The sequence below is a fragment of the Chelmon rostratus genome, chromosome 11 (genome assembly GCF_017976325.1).
Source record: "Chelmon rostratus isolate fCheRos1 chromosome 11, fCheRos1.pri, whole genome shotgun sequence".
Lineage (NCBI taxonomy): Eukaryota > Metazoa > Chordata > Actinopteri > Chaetodontiformes > Chaetodontidae > Chelmon > Chelmon rostratus.
In genome coordinates, this window is record NC_055668.1 from 25,576,670 (window position 1) to 25,596,438 (window position 19,769).

Here is a 19,769-nt window from a genome sequence, read left to right on the forward strand (position 1 = left end):
AGAGAGCACATTATTCAGACCTTGAGGCAACATTTAGCAGGAGAATAAACTGAATAAAAAAACAATGGAAAGTTTCTCCTCTCTTTCCTGCTAATCTTGGTTTTACTTGCTGCCTCTTCGTCTTCTTCTCATATTTTTCACTTGGCTGTCCAACCTGTGAGTGTGAAGTTACAGAGGGGTGGATGGTCGACCCAGTTTTCTAAAATTATACTTGGGTTCTAGCCACTACATTTCACAAATACTGCAATGTGATGTAATGATTATTACAGCATCTGACCAGAGCAACTTTCTGAGCAGTGGACAAGATTAACCTCACTGACTGTCAGTTTTACTGACTTCATCACATTTTCTTCCTTTTTTGTGTTCGTATGTTGGTGTTCTGTGAAATTTCAATTCGCGATGCAAATCCAACATTCAGGATATATCTCTTCATTCTTCAATATGCTCTTGGCTCTTGTTGGAGCCTGGAAGATGGAAAGTTACAATGGAAAACAAATGTGTTCATTGTCAAGGAAAGGCAACACACTGTACTTTAAACTGAGATTCGACTGGAGATAGACATTGTGATGAGCCTGGTTTTACCAGTCCTGGCTCACTGATGTTTAGGACAACATGAAAATTTCAGTCAAAAAACAATTTTCATCCAAGAAAAAAAAATATTCTGAGGTTTCAGGTGAGTGCTTCTGCCACTGCTGTGTGACAAACTTGGAAAAAAAGAGGAAAAAAAGACACAGAGACATGGATGTAGTCAGTATTTTGAAGCATGTATGGATGAATGACAGGATATGTGTGAGTATTGTGCAAAACCCAGAAAAAACTAAAAAGGTGTGGAGGACATGAAGACATTCAGTTAAATTTTAGTTGTCTCAGGATGCTACAGTGCTGAAGAGAAACCTGGGATTGTTCTTATTTTCCTTGATTAGTGTAAAGTAATAGGCTGCTCTGGCACTGTGGAGGGCTTTCCTGTATTTTTTAGGACTGTCTTGCCAGTTTGAAACAAAATACTTCCAGATTGATGGAAAACCAAGGCTCATTATCATCATTATCAACATCCACACAAACATTAAAATCACCTACAAGAATTACTTTGTCTGCTTCAAGGATGAAATCTGATAGAAACTCAGAGAATACAGAGTAAGGACCAGGAGGGCGGTACACTATAACAAATTAAACTGGCTGCAGTGTTTTCCAGGTTTGGTTTGAAAGACTAAGAACAAAGCTTTCAAATGGCAAAAAGGCTTTTGAGTTTCGGTCTAGGGCTGATTGAGTCAAAAATGGCTGCAACTCCACCTCCTCGGCTGCTGCATTGAAGACATGTTGATGCTAACAGAGCACAGCCTGGGACAGCAGCCCTGCACCTCTCACTCAAAGGTTGTTTGTTGTGACATGATGGAGCTCTGGGATGATTACTGGGGTTCACTTTCAGAAGGATTTTGAAAAAGGATGTTTAAAGTGTCACAACGTGAATAATTACTGCCTACACAAAATCTTCATTGTTAATTTTCTGTAAAAACTTTGAATTTCACAGATGTGTTACATGGCTTTGTGAAAAAAACAGGCATATATCATTGTTTATTTAAACTGAAAAAAGTAATTAAAGCTGCAGTAGGCAACGGTTGTTGGATTTCTTTGCAATAAAGCACATGATCTCAATCTGCTCAAGAATGAAAGTGTCATGAGTCAACTTTTGTTGTGATTTTGTGTTATTTAAATAAATTGAATTGGAAGTGAACTGGAGTGAATTTTATGATTGACTTCAAGATTATGTGCCTTAAAGATGAAATGATGTTGTTTCTCCTGGGACCAGTGTCCCAATGCATGTTGGTTTATGTTCTGCCTGTGAAGTAACTCAACCTGAAACCAGCTATTTTCACCAGAGGGCATCAATGCATCTTTAAAGTAGAGGAGGTTTTTGTTTTTCCTGTCTGTCTGAAAGTCCATGCCTCTTTTCAAAAACACTCAGCCAGTCAGTAGTTCAGTCAGTCAGACATCAGCAGGTGGGGAAGACAATCGACCAGTGCATCATGGCTGTCAACATCCCAGGAGTGATAGCTATGGTGTTTTTCTACCTGCTGGTCCTTGGGACCGGCATCTGGGCTTCATTCAAGTCCAAAAGGGAACAGAAGAAAAGTGCAGCTACTGGAATGGATATGGCCCTGCTGGGAAACCGGAGCATAAGCTGGGTGGTGGGGGTCTTCACGTTGACAGGTGAGGAGAGCACAGCTGACGAAGCTAGGATAGATGATTGTCAAGGAAATGATTTACAAAAGTATAAAAAAAAAATCCTTTAAGGTCTTTTCATGGCAGGTGCTACATCCAAAATGTCAGGAACAGTTTCCAAAAAGCAACAATATATTATGAATAAAATGTCTGAACATTCATATAAATATCTGTGAATAAATTCTGCAGTAAGCTGTATCATTAGGATGAAAACACAGCAGAGTTCTTCCTCAAACAGCCCACAAAAGCCTTTATGAAATATAGGCTACGAAACATTAGAGATTAATCAATTGTTGTAGATTGTTATGAGGAATGTACAATCCTGTCAGGATTGTACATTCCTGACAGGATTGTCAGGAATCCTGAATCCTGAATTTGACTACTGAATTTGACTACTGAAAGAACTAGATAAGAAAAACTCACAACTCAAAATACCTTCCTAGAAAACAGAGAAACAAGAATCTAAATAACAAAAATAAACAGAAAGTCACTCTTTATCGAGGAGAACAAATCGGCAAGGCTATGAACTAAGAAAAGAAAACAGAAACTAAGTTATTAATGGAACAAACAAATGACACGCACAACAGAACTTTGACCTGGGAAACTCAACACAGCTAGGGAATGGCAGACAACACTAAGGGTACACTACACGAAACAACACATGAACACGAACGAAGACAAGAACAAGACGATAAACTAACTAGAACTGTGGCGAACTAAAGACAAAGACGAACCAAGGAACAACTCAGACTTTGCCTCAGTGTGACTCAAAGTCCAAGTCCAAGAAGTCCAAAAGTCCAAATCAAACAGGGTGTGTGGAGTGAGATCTGGAAGAGGAACTTAAAGTCAATGCTGAGGCAAAGTTTCTCTGGAGGTCTGGCCAGTGGCCAAAAACCAAGGCGAAGACCCTCTGGAGGTCTGACAGGTGGCCAAAGACCACTGCGAAGACCCTCTGGAGGTCTGACAGGTGGCCGAAGGCAAAGGCAGCACCCCTCAGGAGGCCGACGGCGAAGGCGAACCCCTTCTGGAGGTCTGGCAGGTGGCCGACGATGAACGCGAAACCCCTCGGGAGGCCGGCGGCGAAGGCGAAACCTCCCTTGAGGCCTGCGGCGAAGGCGAAACCCTTCTGGAGGCCGGCGACGTCCAACACAGCTGGAAGCTGGCGATGAGGCCACAGGACAGGAGGCCGGCGTCGGGACCGCAGGGCTGGGGACCAGCAGCAAGGCAACAGGACAGGAGGCCGGCAATGGAACAGCATGGCAGGAGACCGGCGTCGAGGCAACAGGACAGGAGGCCGGCAACAAGGCAGCATGGCAGGAGGCGGCAGCGTCACTGGCGACGGCGTCACTGGCGACGGCGGCGGCAGCAACAGCGGCGGCAGCTCTGGCAGCAGCAACGGCTCTGGCGGCGGCAGTGGCAGCAGCAACGGATCTGGCGGCAGCAGCGGCGGCAGCACTGGAGGCGAGGACAGCTTGGTCACTGGAGACGAGGACAGCTCGGGGACTGGAGGCAGCTCGGGCACTGAAGGCAATGGTGGCTGGAGCTCTGGAGACGACGGGAGACTAGCAGGCTGATGGCTAGCCGACCCCTTCAGTCGTCGGGATCTCCGCTTCCTCCTTGCAGGTGCTGGCTGGATTGCTGGAGACGAGGGCAGCTCGGGTACTGGAGACGACGGGAGGCTAGCAAGCTGCTGGCTAGCCGACACCTTCGGTCATCGGGATCTCCGCTTCCTCCTCGCAGGAGGATCGGGAACTGGCGGAAATCCCCAGAACCGGGCACCCGGAATATAGTCCTCATCAGAGCTGTACAGTGGATCAGCTCTGTACAAGACCTGAGACCTTCCCCGAGGAGGATCTTTTGAAAACCACCGGTGGTCCCCAGTATGGAACATCCAGGAGGTCATCTAAGTCTAACTCTGAGTCGGACGAGAAACTTATGTCCGCTGGGTTCATACTGGTCGGGTCGTTCTGTCAGGATAGCGGGGACTAAGGGGAACTGAACCCAAATGCAGACACACAAGGGGGCGCTAGGTTCAATAAATAAATTTATTAAACTCAAGGAAACAAGACAACCAAACTCAGAGGGCTAATGGCTAGCGACACACAAGGGTAACAGAATTTACACAACAACGACACAACACAGGGAAAGACAACACATTACTACAAGACACATGAAAGCAAGGGACGAGACTATGAATAAGTAACAATGAATACAATAAAGAACACAAAACGCTCCCGAAGGAGGAAACACAAAGGGCTATGGAAAACGGAACTGACTACTGAAAGAACTAGATAAGAAAAACTCACAACTCAAAATACCTTCCGAGAAAACAGAGAAACAAGAATCTAAATAACAAAAATAATCAAACAGAAAATCACTCTTTATCGAGGAGAACAAATCGGCAAGGCTATGAACTAAGAAAAGAAAACAGAAACTAAGTTATTAATGGAACAAACAAATGACACGCACAACAGAACTTTGACCTGGGAAACTCAACACAGCTAGGGAATGGCAGACAACACTAAGGGTACACTACACGAAACAAGAACAAGACGATAAACTAACTAGAACTGTGGCGACCTAAAGACAAAGACGAACCAAGGAACAACTCAGACCTGAACAGAAACATGGACATGAACAAAGGTAACGCAACAAGAAACACAACTCGGACAGGACAAAGGAATCACAATGACAAACACTCACTTACTGGCTAGGACTATGAAAAGGAATCAAGGGCAACAAGGATACATGGACTTGGCTATGAAACACAGACAACGACCCGACAAGGACAAAGGGGAAGACACGGACTTAAATACACGAGGGAGGAACACTAATGATGCACAGGTGAAAACAATCAGACAATCACACGGGAGGGAAAACACAGGAAGTAAAGCAACACAAAGACACATGACATGAACCTTCAAAATAAAACAGGAAGTAGCAAAACCCAGGCAAAGATGAGACACAATGGGGAACTTAACAAAATACAAACAAGACAGGGCAAGGGTACAGACTAAGTCAATACATAACTCTAACATAAAACATGGCATGACTGAGACAACACTAACTAAATGAGGCAATGGCAAGAAACGTCAAGAGAAACTAAACAAAACCGCCGTGCATGGCACGGGTCATGACAAATCCAGGTCAGAGTTGAGGTTGTTTTCATTTTAATTATTCCCAAGTTGTTTTTATTCTCCGTCTCATTTTGCATTCATTTTCTATCCTTGTTTTTACATTCATTCTATGTCTTGTCTATGTGAAGCACTGTTTTGCATGTGATTTCCTTGTTGGGACACACTTTACACTTTACTATTGCTGTTAATCAGTGGGTTCACATGTGTATTTGTCTCACAGCACCACAACAGTTGTTGCAGTTGGCAGTTTTGGCCTGTGCCGACACATAAAATACCCACAGTTAAACCTGTAATAAGGCTTATTTTAGCTAATCAAGACCAGTGGTGAATCTGCGTCCATCAGGAAAATGGACTCTGCTATTCTTGTTTGCTTCAGTGCGGTGATTGGTAGAGTCTGTAGACAAGGCGAAATACTTCCTGAGTGCTAAAGATAAATTTGAGATAAGTAGAATTATGTTTTGTTTACATCAGACTCAACAAGACAGCAAGACTTTTCCAACTGTTTGCAAAACTCTTTGACAAAGAGTTGTAACATTTTGTCTCATAATCAAGGCTGGATAACAGACTGGGCAAAGTGGCCAACTGTCACAGGCCCCAAAACCTCAGACCCCAGGTTCACTGTGGAACAGTTTGTCATATTTTCATGAACTGCAAATTTTGTACAAGTCAAATATAGAAGATATGTTTGCAAAATAATAGAAATGGTTCAATTTTTGCAGTGACTTCTCTTCACCCCCACTGTTATTATTACATTTTAATTATTATTACAGGATTTTCTGCAGTGACAAAATGGTATGATTATGACATCATGAGATGATTCTTAATTATCAGCCAAGTTTTTGTCTTCTGTCCAAATAGCTGCTGTTTGTCCACTAAATTACTGTGTGTTGCTGTGTGTTAATCCCCCCTGTAGCCACATGGGTTGGAGGAGGCCTCATTGTTGGCACAGCTGAGATGGTGTACACGCCCTCCATGGGACTAATCTGGGCACTTGTGATGTTTACGGGATACAGCTCGTCTTTGGTTATTGGTAAGAGTTTTAAACAACATCTGACAGAATACTGTACATCTGCATGTGCAAAAAAGAATATGGGCTTGGCCCAGGCAAACCAGTGTGGAATAAAGCAGGTCTAAAGGAGAAAAGAAAGCTTGTAGTGGAACAGGTGCGTAGGCAGGAGGAGTTGTTAAGAGGGGCAAAAGCAGTTGGTCAAGCCAAACAGGGACAATGGTTGAATTGGGAAGGTGTTGAGAAGAGGAAACTTAGTTGGAGGGACCTGTGGAATATGGAGGAAGGCCGTATTAAATTTCTGATTGGGGCGACATACGATGTGTTGCCAACCCCGCAGAACCTAAGTCTCTGGGTACAGGGCGATCAATCGTGCCCACTCTGCTCAGGTACAGCAAGTTTAAAGCACATTTTGTCAGGTTGTAGAATTAGCTTATCACAAGGCCGGTATACATGGCGGCATAATCAGGTGCTGAGAAGCTTAGCCGCAGGCATTGAAGAGAGAAGGAAGCAGGTGAATTCTGGAAGTTCTAGAAAGGAGAGGTTAGATGTGCAGTTTGTTCGAGAGGGGGAGAAAAATAGAGCTGCTAAGTCAGGGAGAAAGCAGGTAGGTGGCTGCCTGGTAGGGGCTGATGATTGGCAAATGCAGGTCGACTTGGGAGGAAAGCTAGTTGTGCCCCAGGAAATAGTTTATAGTAATCTGAGGCCGGACATTGTCTTATGGTCCATGAGTAAAAAGACTGTGTATTTTATTGAGTTAACAGTCCCTTGGGAAAATTCAGTGGAGGCAGCTTATGAAAGGAAGAAGACTAAGTATGCAGATTTAAAGACAGAATCTGAGCAAAGGGGATGGAAGACCAGGGTCTGTCCGGTTGAAGTGGGGTGTAGAGGTTTTGTTGCAGGGTCAGCTGTTTCACTGTTGAGGGAGCTGGGAGTGCATGGGCAAAATTTAAGAAAGACAGTGAGGGAGATGTCAGATGAGGCTGCTAGGTCTAGTCAGTGGATATGGATCAGGAGAAATAATAGTAGTTGGGGGGTGAAATAGGGACAGTGGGGGGGGAGGCAGAGGACATGCATGCCTAACCCGGCAAGAGAAGAGGTTAAAGTCTGAACAAGACACCTCTCCTCTTCTCTGCTTCCCCCGCCCCATCTTCTCGCTCTGCCAATAGGAAGAGAACCAGGAAGAGGAAGTTTAGATAAGGTGGGGGTGTGGCCAGCTAGAGTCTCTCTTTGGGACCATGCAGCCTGTTCAGGTGAGTTTGCGTGGTAAGATACAGAGTTGGCTTGTTTTTTGATCTTTTTGGTTGTTTTCCTGTTTTGTTTGCTTCTTGAAGGAAATGTTAGGGTTTGTTTTCCTGCTTTGTTTGCTTTTTGAAGGAAATGGTAGGGTTTGCTGCTTCTTGAAGGAAATGTTAGAAGAGGCTGTTAAATCTAGTCTGTGGTTTAGGCCTCCACCTTCAGCACCCTCTAAATTTTCCAACCCCTACCCGAACAAGGGTCTGTATCCAATCCTTACTTTCATCTTTTGACTCTACCTCTTTATTTTCTATCCCCTACCCGAACCAGGGTTTGTATTCCCACCCCGCTTTTTCTTGGTGCAGTTGGTGAGAGGCAGGGGTAGATGATGGTAGTGTGGCAATCGGCAGTTACATGTGGCATTTAGGCCTGTGGTAGCATTGTAGCAGCTAACAATAGCTAAAGCGGTGAGAGTATGATAGTATCTTAGCAGTTAGTATTGGTAGCTAGCAATTAACATTAACAGAATAGGTGAATCTAGCTTTATTGTCTTCTTCTGTTCCTCTTAGCAGGTAGCGGTTAGCACGTAACATTAGCTAAATGGTAGCATCGGAACTGTATTGTCTTCTTCTGTTCTTCCTAGCAGTTAGCATTAGCATTAGCAATAGTTAAATGGTAGCATCGGTACTGGCCACTACCTGGAGCATCTCTGGGTCAGTTGAACGTGGCGGTGCTGTTTGGATTGTGTCGGAGCAGTGTGAACTGGCACTAGGGGGGGTGACTCTGGGACGCCGGAGTTCACTGCCTAACCTCCTGGAGGTGTAGTGGGACTAAGTAGGCGAAACACTGTTGAAGGGAGGTTTCCACCTGATGACCCCCAGAGACGTGTTAGGAATCACTGCTCTTTGGCAGGTATAGAGGCAGATTAGAGCGCCAAGGTTCTTCACTGAGAATGAATCCTCTTTTTGAGCACAAGTATCTTGTGTTTAAATTAACTAAATAGCCAATTGATCTAAAAGATTATGAATTGGTGTAGATTAGAACTGATTAATAATGACCATGGCTGCCTCATAACTTGACAATGAAGTTAATTTAAACACAAGATACTTGTGCTCAAAAAGAGGATTCATTCTCAATTAAGAACCTTGGAGCCCTAATCTGCCTCTATACCTGCCAAAGAGCAGTGATTCCTAACACGTCTCTGGGGGTCATCAGGTGGAAACCTCCCGTCAACGGTGTTTCGCCTACTTAGCCTCACTACACCTCCAGAAGGAGGCAGAGAAACTCCGGCGTCCCAGAGTCACCCCCCCTAGTGCCAGTTCACACTGCTCTGACACAGCACTGCCACGTTCAACTGACCCAGGCCTGTTTAGGAGATGCTCCAGGTAGTGGCCAGTACCGATGCTACCATTTAGCTAATGCTAATGCTAATGCTTATGCTACTGCTAACCGCTACCTGCTAAGAGGAACAGACGAAGACAATAAAGCTAGATTCACCTATACTGTTAAAGGATAACTTTCGTTTTTTACAACCTGGACATTATTTCTAGCATTAAATACGCCAATTTACTCACCCAGACATCTTTCGTGGCATTTGGAGTCGTTTGGAAGAAATTAGCCCCAGAGGAGCGGCGCGTATATCCGTACAATGCGAGTACTCGGGGTATTCATGCGCAGCCTCTATATAACTCATCTCATCTCATCAAGCCATTCCTTCACCTGCAAAACTTCTTTTGTTTTCCAGTGTCGCAGTACGATCCTGCAACCAGTAATAAGTGCTGTTCTACACCATATCGACGAAAGTCATCCTTTAATGTTAACTGCTAGATGCCAATGCTAACTGCTATGATACTATCATACTGCCACCGCTTTAGCTATTGTTAGCTGCTACAATGCTAGCACAGGCCTAGATGCCACATGTAACTGCCAATTGCCGCACTACCAGCTACCATCATCGACCCCTGCCTCTCACCAACTGCACCAGTAAGAGCGGGGTGGGAATACAAACCCTGGTTCGGGTAGGGGGTAGAAAGTTTAGAGGGTGCTGAAGGTGGAGGCCTAATCCACAGACTAGATTTAACAGCCTCTTCTAACATTTCCTTCAAGAAGCAAACAAAACAGGAAAACAAAAAAGAACAAACAAGCCAACTCCGCGTGGTGGTCCCTCGATTTGTAAAGGGACCTAAGTGAGTGAAAGTGAGGGAATGTTTCAACAGTTAAAGGGAAGTTATCTGCAACTTAGTTGTGTGTAAACATCAGCAAATTGTTGTTGCTGCACATACTGACCTGCAAAATTGAGTGCATGTCTGCCTTCATCCTGTCTGGAGGAAGTAGGATGACTTCAGTGATTTAATGAGGTATAGCTCACACACAGGCACAGGTTGGCCAACAGGCAGATACTGTAGGTCCGGGTACAGGTAAACATGAAGATAACAGTCACTCAAACAAAAAAGCAGGAAGTGCAACAAACACACTATGACAAACTGACAAGGGGTGAACAAAAATGGGCTGGTGACATACCTGGAGGACTGATGAGGAAAGTGGGGACAGGTGAGAACAGGGGTGGGGAAGGTCCGGCAACTGCAGAAGGAGAAGACAGAAAACAGTATATATTGACAAAAAAGATATGAAATAAAATCAACTGTTAAGATATTAAGCTATTACAAGTTTTATTGGGAACACAACAGGAAATTGCAGATGAACATTTAATATCCAGGAATTAACATTTTCTCTGTTTAATATTTGTTTCATCCCTATCCTTTGTTAAATCAAGCTGGCTTGGTGTTTGCCAAGCCAATGAGAGATAGAAACTGGTTGACGATGCTGGACCCTTTCCATGTCAAGTACGGAAAAGTACTGACAGCTGGACTGAGCCTGGTTTCACTCATCAATGATGTGGTCTTGTTGCCTGCAACACTAATTGGTTTAGGTACAGTATATATGAATGCACATAATATTTGACATTGAATATATTTGTAACTGTGCATTTACACTCCCTTTATCAGTTCAGCATAATAAATGGATGTAAATTCCTACCTATGCTGTGTCAATGTGACTTATGACAATGAATATGAACTGGTGATATTAACACAATGACTGGTCCTAAAATTTCACTGATATTTCACTGTTTGACAGGAGGAATCATGAGTGTAGTCCTGGATTTGTCCTTCACTGTGTGCATCTGGATCTCTGCTGCAGTGGTCATTATCTACACAGTGCTGGGAGGCCTCTACTCTGTGGCCTACACAGATGTTATACAGCTTGTCCTCATATTCATCAGCTTGGTAAGTTTGCTATAAGTCTTGCACTGTCTGCCTTTGTGTTCGAAGGAACTTACACAACTTACATTTTTATTTGTCTCTGCAGTGGCTCTGTGTTCCCTTTGTCATGATGAATCCTCACACCATGGACATTAGCCAGACACTGATGAACAACACCTTACATGCTCCCTGGATTGGTAAACCAGAGCTGAAACAGACCTGGATACTGATTGATAACTTCTTATTCTTTGTAAGGAAGCAACAATACAGTCTATATCAAATACAGTTTAGTGTAGTTTTGAGAAGGTATCTTCAGAATAATGATAAACAACAATTATTCTAATAGTAGACTGTTTCTATTGAAACGAAAGAATCAGCTCTGATCCTCACTCCTCAGAGCAGAAATAAGAGCTTTGGGACTGCCGGCAAAATGGCGGACCATAAGTACTTCAGGTTCGAGTGAGGATTGAGGGGCGAGGAAATGAGATGCACCCTATCCTTTTCATTTCATTGAATGAATTCCTGAGTGCTACTAGCAGGCAGATATTTTGCAGCATTTACGTGATGCTGACGCCACACAAGCAATTGAATTAACCATCTGTTTTACACTTCAGGCTCTGGGGTCTCAGGGGTACCAGTGCCTCCATCAGAGGACCTTGTCGGCTTCTTCCTTAGCCACAGCCAAGTTCACAGGCGTTGTTGCTGCTTTCATGTATCTTATATTTGGGATACCTGTTATACTGCTTGGGGCAGCTGCTGCATCCACAGGTATTAACAGCTTCTACATACTCTCAGGCATCAGCAAACCAGCAATTAACTAATCAAGAATTGCCAATTATAACTAATCATTAAGAAATTTGCCAGATTAATCATTAAGAAAAGCAAGAATTGAAATGTGGTGCTCCAAACTGTGTTTGAGCCACAACAAACAAAAAAGGTCAGGTCTGAAAATACGAACAAGTGAAGTAGCAGACACGAAGAAACACCCACATCTTAACTTTGATATCAAACAAAGATTAATTAATATCCCTTTGATATTAAACCTGGTCACGGTTTAGATTGATGCAAGTCATAGAGTTCTCACATAACCTGTGCACCTGTTGGCTGCTTTGCCTTCACTCTGCAGTCAAACTCATCCCATAATATCTCAAGTGGGTTTGTGTTCGGTGATTTGTGGAGACCAGGTCATCTGATGCTGCACTCTGTCCCTCTTCTTCTTGGACAGGTAGCTCTTTCATAGCCCAGTCGAGTTTTCTGGGTCATTGTACTGTTGGAAGACAAACAACAGTCCCACAAAGCACAAAGCAGATGGGACAGCATGTCGCTACAATCCTCCTTCGAGTAATCTTTAAAAAGGCCAAGAGTCCAAAGCCATCTTAGAGCACAGTGCTGTTGAAGATAAATGACAGTGAATGAGCTCACACTGATAATGTTTACAAGCTGATGTTTACCAGATAACATTTGCTTGTTCAGCACTTATGTGTTATTATGCGAACATTTCACCACACCTCTTTTCTTGGATGGATCAGGGTGTTTTTGATGTTTTCATGTTTCATTCACTCATTGATCAACACTTCACGCTCTTCAGGAGAATATTCTTAGATTTCATGCATGAGAGTGGAGGCCCAATTATCAAGGGTTGCCTATATATTAATGCCAACCGTGTGAAAGGTGATTTGAATGACCAGCCTTGGTAAAAAGATCAACTGGCCCCACCCTGCTCCTTATATCTTTTCACACGGTGCTTAGTTCATAGATTAGTAGAAACAGTAGGCTCATCTTAAAATCACTCAAACAATCATGGGAGCATTTTTTCAGTCTTTCCCTCTTTTGTGTCCATGCCTCAGACTGGAACCTGACTACCTATGGTTCTCCATCTCCATATGAGCGTGGGGAAGCAGCTTTCGTTCTGCCCATCGCCCTGCAGCACCTCACCCCGTTCTTCATCTCCATCATTGGTACTGGATGTGTGGCTGCCGCTGTGATGTCATCAGCTGACTCCATTTTGCTTTCTGCAGCTTCAGTCTTCACTGTCAACATCTACAAGAACATGCTGAGGCCTCAGGTGAAAGAATACACTTGTTTTTCAATCTGCTTCATCACAATGAAACAGTTGACGAAACGCCTGATGGCTGTTGTGAAGGTTTGACGTTTATTTTGAAAGAGGGGCAATGGAGTTCAGTACAGTATAAATGGAGTGAAATGATTTGATGGAGAAACAAAGGCTCTTCTTCCTCTCTTTTCTCTTCCTCAGGCATCAGACAGAGAGAGTCAGTGGGCAATCCGTGCTGCTGTGGTGGTCGTGGGCTTGGTTGGTACATCACTCACAAACCTGAAAAACAGCATCTTAGTGTTCTGGTTCCTTAGTACCGAAGTGGCCTACATCATACTATTCCCTCAACTCGTCTGTGTCCTCCTCTTCAACATCTCCAATGGTTACGGGGCTATTATGGGCTGCCTGGTGGGAGTTGTGTTAAGATTACTCAGTGGAGACCCATCTCTCGGGTTAGCACCAGTCATACACTTCCCAGGATGCACTCTTGAGGACGGGGTTTATGTCCAGTACTCTCCAGTCAGGACCATCTCCATGCTGTCTGCCATTGCTGCCATCTTGTTGTTCTCCTACCTGGCTTCTGTGCTCTTCAACAAAGGCATGCTTCCTGAGAAGTGGGATGTGTTCAAAGTGAAAGTCCAGCAAACAGCACAACCGCAGACACCAACAGATGCTGCCACAGAACATAACGAGAATGAGAAACTGAGCAGAAACAACTCTGAGGCCGAGGCATCAGAGCCAATGATGAGCACAAATTGTTAGCCTCCCTGTGTGTACAGTAATATCTGTTCTCTTGGAGCATAATATAGATTCGTCGGTACTAGTAAATAGCCCAAAGTGCATCACACAAATTTCTCACCGTCTGCATGTTTTGGATACAGAGAGGTATTTGAATTCCTGACTGAATCCAACCAGCCATCCATTCCTCCATCCATCCTTTCATTGTGGTGGTAGCAGTCAAGCAAGGTAGTCCAGACGTTCCCCTGTCCTGTAACGTTTTCCATGTGTTGTGATACACTCCTGAACCAGATGAGATATATAATCTCTCCAGAGTGCTCTGGGTCTCCCCATAGCCTCCTCAGAGCTGCACAACTGCAACTCACTCCCAACAATGGCCTGAGGACTGGAGGTGCTGACTCTCATCCTGACTGTTTTACGGTCAACTGAAAAGTGCTCCAGTGAATGATAAAGGTCACGGTCTGACAAAGCCAACAGAACAACATCATCTGCAACTTGTCCCAGTGGGACATCTTCTGCAGAGAAACACATAAAATCAAATACACCTCAAGTCTTTCCATTTGTGATTTTATCAGGCACTTTTATCTTTGATGTTTGTATTTTCTCCTCCTGTCTTTTCTGGCCACAAATTCTGCATCATTCACTTCCATTTTAGTGACAGCAATGTTTTCTCTTTTAACTTTAGTTGCCACAGTCTTTTCCCCCCTCTGCTTCATCTTCCTCTTTGCCCTCACTGCTGAAGAATAAGATATTGAACACACATAACATGTGAACATTTCTGGTAATACTAAATGGCAAATGCTTATATAATAACCAGCTTTGCACAATGTTGTCCTCATCAAGCAGGGTAAAGGTTTTAGCTTGGCAGGGCAGATTGTAGTTCACAGTATATTTTAACCATTTTGAAACAGATATTCTGTCTGAACCCCTTCAACCAGGCAGGTGCTGGCTGTGATGTGGTATGACCTGATTTCTGTCTCCACTGAGACGATAGTTATCCAAAATAAAGCAGGATTTCCAATAGAGAGAGCACATTTTACAGACCTTGAGACAGCATTTTGCATGAGAGTAGCAGAATAGAAAAACAATGGAAAGGGTTTCCTCTCTTTCCTGCTTTGCTTTGTCTTTCTTGCTGCCTCTTCTGCTTCGTCTCATATTTTTCACTTAGCTGTCCAACCTGTGAGTGTAAAGTTCCAGAGGGGTGGATGGTCGACTTCGTTTTCTAAAAATATCCTTGGGTTCTAGCCACTGCAATTCACAGATACTGCAATGTGACGTCATGTGATGATAAATTCAGCTTCTGACCGTTTAACAGAGTAACTTTCTCAGCGGTACACAGGATTAACCTCAACAACTTCTAGTTTTACTCACTTTAATCATATTTTCTTCTCATTTTGCATTCATATGTTGGTTGCTGTTCTGTATGAATAATGTAAATGCAAATTCAACATTCTAGATATATCTCTTCATTCTTCAATATGCTCTTGGCTCTCGTTGGAGCCTGGCAGATGGGAAGTTACAGAAGAAAAACAAATGTGTTCATTGTCAAGCAAAGGCAACACACTGTACTTTAAACTGAGATAAGACTGGAGTTAGACATTGTGATGAGCCTGGTTTTACCAGTCCTGGCTCACTGATGTTTCGGACAATGTGAAAATTTCAGTCCAAAAACAATTTTCATCCAAGAAAGAAAATTAGTCTGTTGTTTCAGGTGAGTGCTATTGCCACTGTTGTGTTGTCAACGTGGGTGAAAAAAGAGAATAAAAAAAGAGTGCACTCATAGACACAAAATGTTCCAGAAAAATCTATTTCATTAATAAGAATGGAGCCTGGAGATACAGATGTAGTCAGTATTTTGAAGCAGGTGTGGATGAATGACAGTGTATATGTCAGTGTTGTGCAAAACAGACAGACTAAAAAGGAGCACGTGAAGGACATGAAGACATTCAATTCAATTTCAATTCATTTCAATTTTAGTTGTCTCAGGACGCTTTTCATATAGAGCAGGTACAAACTAAATTCTTTATCTACAGAGACCCAGTCCACAACAGTCAACAAAGTCTGTGATGACTTCCCTGTATTCCAAATCGTTGGCTGTATCCTCGGAGAACGTCTGGAGGTCGCAGCTGGTTGTTTTGTGTCTGACGTCCGATGTGTAGAGGGTGAAGAGGAAAGGGGAGAGCACAGTACCCCGCGGAGCCCCGGTGCTGCAAACTGCCACATCCGACACACAGTCGCGAAGCCTCACATAGTGTTGTCTGTTGGTGAGGTAGTCGATGGTCCATGCAGCCAGGTGACAGTCTACTCCGGCACTTTCCAGCTTCCCCCTCAGCAGTGATGGCTGGATTGTGTTGAAAGCACTGGAGAAGTCAAAAAACACGATCCTCACTGTGTTACCAGTGCTCTCCAGGTGGGAAAGAGAGTGATAGAGCAGGTCGATGATCGCGTCTTCCACACCAATGCCTGATCGGTACGCAAACTGTTGGGGGTCCAGCTCTCTGCCCACCAGGTGACGAAGATGGTTAAGTATAATCCTCTCCAGTGTCTTCATCAGGTGGGAAGTTAAGGCTACAGGCTTGAAGTAGCAGGGCTCCCTGGGATGCACAGTCTTTGGCACTGGAACCACACAGGAAGTTTTCCACAGGGCAGGAACTCCCTCCAGGCCGAGGCTCATGTTGAAGATGTGCTGAACAACTCCGAAGACCTGATCTGCACAAAGATTTTGAAAACGGATGTTTAAACTGTCACAATATCCACACACTTACAATATCTATAGGAGGTGTTAATCAATATCACTGTCATTACATATCTAATTGCAAATTGTAACTAACTGTTGAACAGGGTCACAGCTGGTGGAAAGAAACTGTGTGTCTGGTTGTTTTGGCATTCAGTGATCTGTTGCACCTACCAGAGAGGAGAAGTTGCAACAGGTTGTGTCCAGGATGGAGGGGTCTGCAGTGATAGTTCCAATGTGGAGGTGTGTAAGTCCTGAATGGAGGACCGGTTGGCACCAATGATTTTCTCAGCATTCCTCATAATCCATTGCAGTCTGTTCTTGTCCTGTTTGGTGGCAGACCCAAACCGGACATTATCCCTGTGATGAATGGGATCAGCTGCTGAGTTTTGAGCGAAGGATTTCTGGGATGATGCTAACGCAGAACTGAACTTTACAAACATGATTCTTCCGTATGTCCCTGAGTGGTTGAGGTGTTGCAGGATGCAGTTCAGTCAAGTTTTATCTTATCTTATCTTATCCAATAAAAAAGGTAGCAGAAGGCTGACTTGTGCTTTCTCATCCATGCAATATGATTTCCTGCATCTCCAATTCCCTCATTTTATTAATTCTCACCTGTCTGTGTGTCACATACTTCCTACAACTCATATATGTGCTCCACTGACTCCTCTTGCTGACATCCCTCACACAAGCCTGTCTGGTGTTTCCTGACCATTTTCAGTGATTTGTTTTGTGCACAGTGCCCCAAACTCAACCACAGACCTCCCTGATTTGCTTTTCTTGTGACTGACTGAAGGACTTCATACAGTACATGATGACATCAGCCTGTCCTCACCTACAAAATAATGGTGCAGGTCGACTGTGTAAACAGGTTCTTCCAGAACATATTTATATTTATTGTGTGGCTGCAACCTTTAGCGGCTGTAGGAATCCAAGTAACTCCACTTTCAGTCCCAGCTGCTTTACTATGCGAATATTGTGAACTATTGTAAACTGAAAAAAAAAATCAAATTAAAGGTGCATTAGAAAATAATTGTTGAATTTCTGTACATTAAAGCACATGATATCAACCTTTTCAGTAATGCAAGTGTCATTTGACAATTTTTGTTGTGATTTGGTGTTATTTAAATAAACTGTATTGTATTATTTGCATTAAAACTGAAGTGATGTTGTTTCTTCTGGGACCAGCGGTTAAAAACCAACAAAACATCAGGCAACAAAACAAAATGATCAAAATGCATGATGGCTTATGTTCTGCCTGTGAAGTGACTCAAGATTCAAGATTCCTTTATTGTCATTGAGCTTGGCATGTCAATGAAATTTGCATTGCAACCCCCATGCTAGAAACAAGATAATAAGAGAGATAAGAAAGATTTTAAAATAAAAATAAGATACTAGAATAAAGTAAACCAACATGCAGTTAAAATATTTGTAAATGCAATAAAAATATACCAGAAATGAAAATATAGATTCAAGAGATTCAAGATTCAAGAGTCTTTATTGTCATTGCGCATGTCAATGAAATTTTCATTGCAACCCCCATGTTAGGAACAGATGGTAAGAAAGATAAGAAGACTAGAAAGAATAAAATTAAGATACTACAATAAAATAAAATAAACCAACATGCAATAAAAATATTCGTAAAGCAATTAAAAATATAACAGAATGAAAATATACTAAGGCAATAAAATATACTAAACAATAAACAATAAAATATGGAAGTGAAATGTGCAAACAGAATAAAATATACAAGCAGAATAAAATATACACAGTGAAATGTACCGACAGAATAAAAAAAATACACAGTGATATGTACCGACAGAATAAAATATACCAGTGGACAATAAAATATGCCAATGAAAATGACATGTGCCAATATACTAAAATGTATATAATTATAGTATATGTGTGGACCTAAAAGTTAAGGACACAGAAGGTGCAGGTGGAGGTAGAGGTGTAGGTGTAAAGTGCGGTGTGCAGTGGTTCACAGTTCTCACAGTCTCTCACTGCAGTGAGGGGCTGCTGGGGGTGATAGCTCTAACAGCTCTGGGGAAGAAGCTGTCCCTCAGTCTGTTAGTGGTGGTGCGGATGTTCCTGTACCGCTTTCCTCATGGTAGCGGTACAAACAGTCTGTGGCCCGGATGGCTGGGGTCCGTGGCGATGGATCTTGCCCTCTTCCTATAGAGAGTCTAGGTCAGGAAGGGGGCAGCCCACGATGCCCTGTGCAGTTTTAACCACCCGTGCCAGTTGTTTCCTCTCCTGTGCCGTGCAGCTGCCATACCACACTGTCACACTAAGGCAGAGGATGCTTTCAATTGTGACCCTGTAGAAATTGACGAGCAACCGAGAGGAGAGTCCAGCTCGTTTCAGTTTCCTGAGGAAGAAGAGCCTTTGTTGTGCCTTCTTCACCAGGCGGGAGGTGTTCATGGACCAGGAGCTAAAGTCTACAAATAGCATCCTGACATAGGTGTTGGGCTGCTGCAGGTGGGTCAGGGCTGTGTGCAGGGTGATGGAGACAGCATCCTCTGTGGACCGATTCCCTCTGTAGGCAAACTGAAGGCTGTCTAGATCCGAGGGGATGAAGTCTCTGATGAAGTCTCTGATGTACCTGAGAATAATCCGCTCAAAGCACTTCATGATTACCGGGGTCAGAGCAACAGGCTGGTAGTCATTCAGGCAGGTGATGGATGTCTTCTTCGGTCCCGTAATGATGGTGGAGGACTTGAGGCACTCAGGAACCATAGACAGCTACAGGGACAGGTTGAAGATGTCCAGGAACACTCCTGCTAGCTGGTCAGCGCATGTCCTCAAAGTCTTGCCTGACACCTTATCCGGTCCTGCAGCTCTGCGGGTGTTGATCCTCCTCAGGGTGGATGTCACCTGGTGCTGCTCCTCCAGGCGGGGTAGGTGTGCAACTTCTCTGCTGCCTGATGTGTCGAAGCGGGCAAAGAAGCTGTTTAAGGTGTCAGGCAGGGTGGGGGTCGTGGCTGGCGAGCTGAGTGTTCGGCTTGTAGTCCGTTATACGAAGACAATGAAAAGATACGAAACAATAAACAATAAAATATACCAATGAAATGTACCAACAGCAGCTGAAATATACTAAAATGTATATACTGAGTGCAAATGGCTGACTATTTAGTTAAGCGTGTGTGTACCTAAATGTTAAGTACACAGAAGGTGCAGGCGGAGGTGAAGGTGTAAAAGTACAACTCAACCTGAAACCAGCTATTTTCACCAGAGGGCATCAATGCATCTTTAAAGTGGAGGAGGTTTTTGTTTTTCCTGTCTATCTGGAAGTCCATGCCTCTTTTTAAAAACACCCACCCAGTTAGTTGTTTAGTCATTCAGACATCAGCAGGTGGGGAAGACAATCAACCAGTTCAAA

The 19,769-nt window shown here is 43.6% G+C and overlaps 1 protein-coding gene across 1 annotated transcript; it reads left to right on the plus strand.

Moving 5' to 3' along the window:
• The first annotated feature begins 2,024 nt into the window (after positions 1-2,024).
• LOC121614310 (high-affinity choline transporter 1-like) lies at positions 2,025-13,674 on the plus strand. The gene is made up of 8 exons (XM_041948127.1): positions 2,025-2,208; positions 6,271-6,387; positions 10,373-10,528; positions 10,735-10,883; positions 10,966-11,109; positions 11,474-11,627; positions 12,707-12,924; positions 13,114-13,674. The coding sequence occupies exons 1-8, from the start codon at positions 2,025-2,027 to the stop codon at positions 13,672-13,674; spliced, it is 1,683 nt and encodes a 560-aa protein (XP_041804061.1).
• Positions 13,675-19,769: the final 6,095 nt, after the last annotated feature.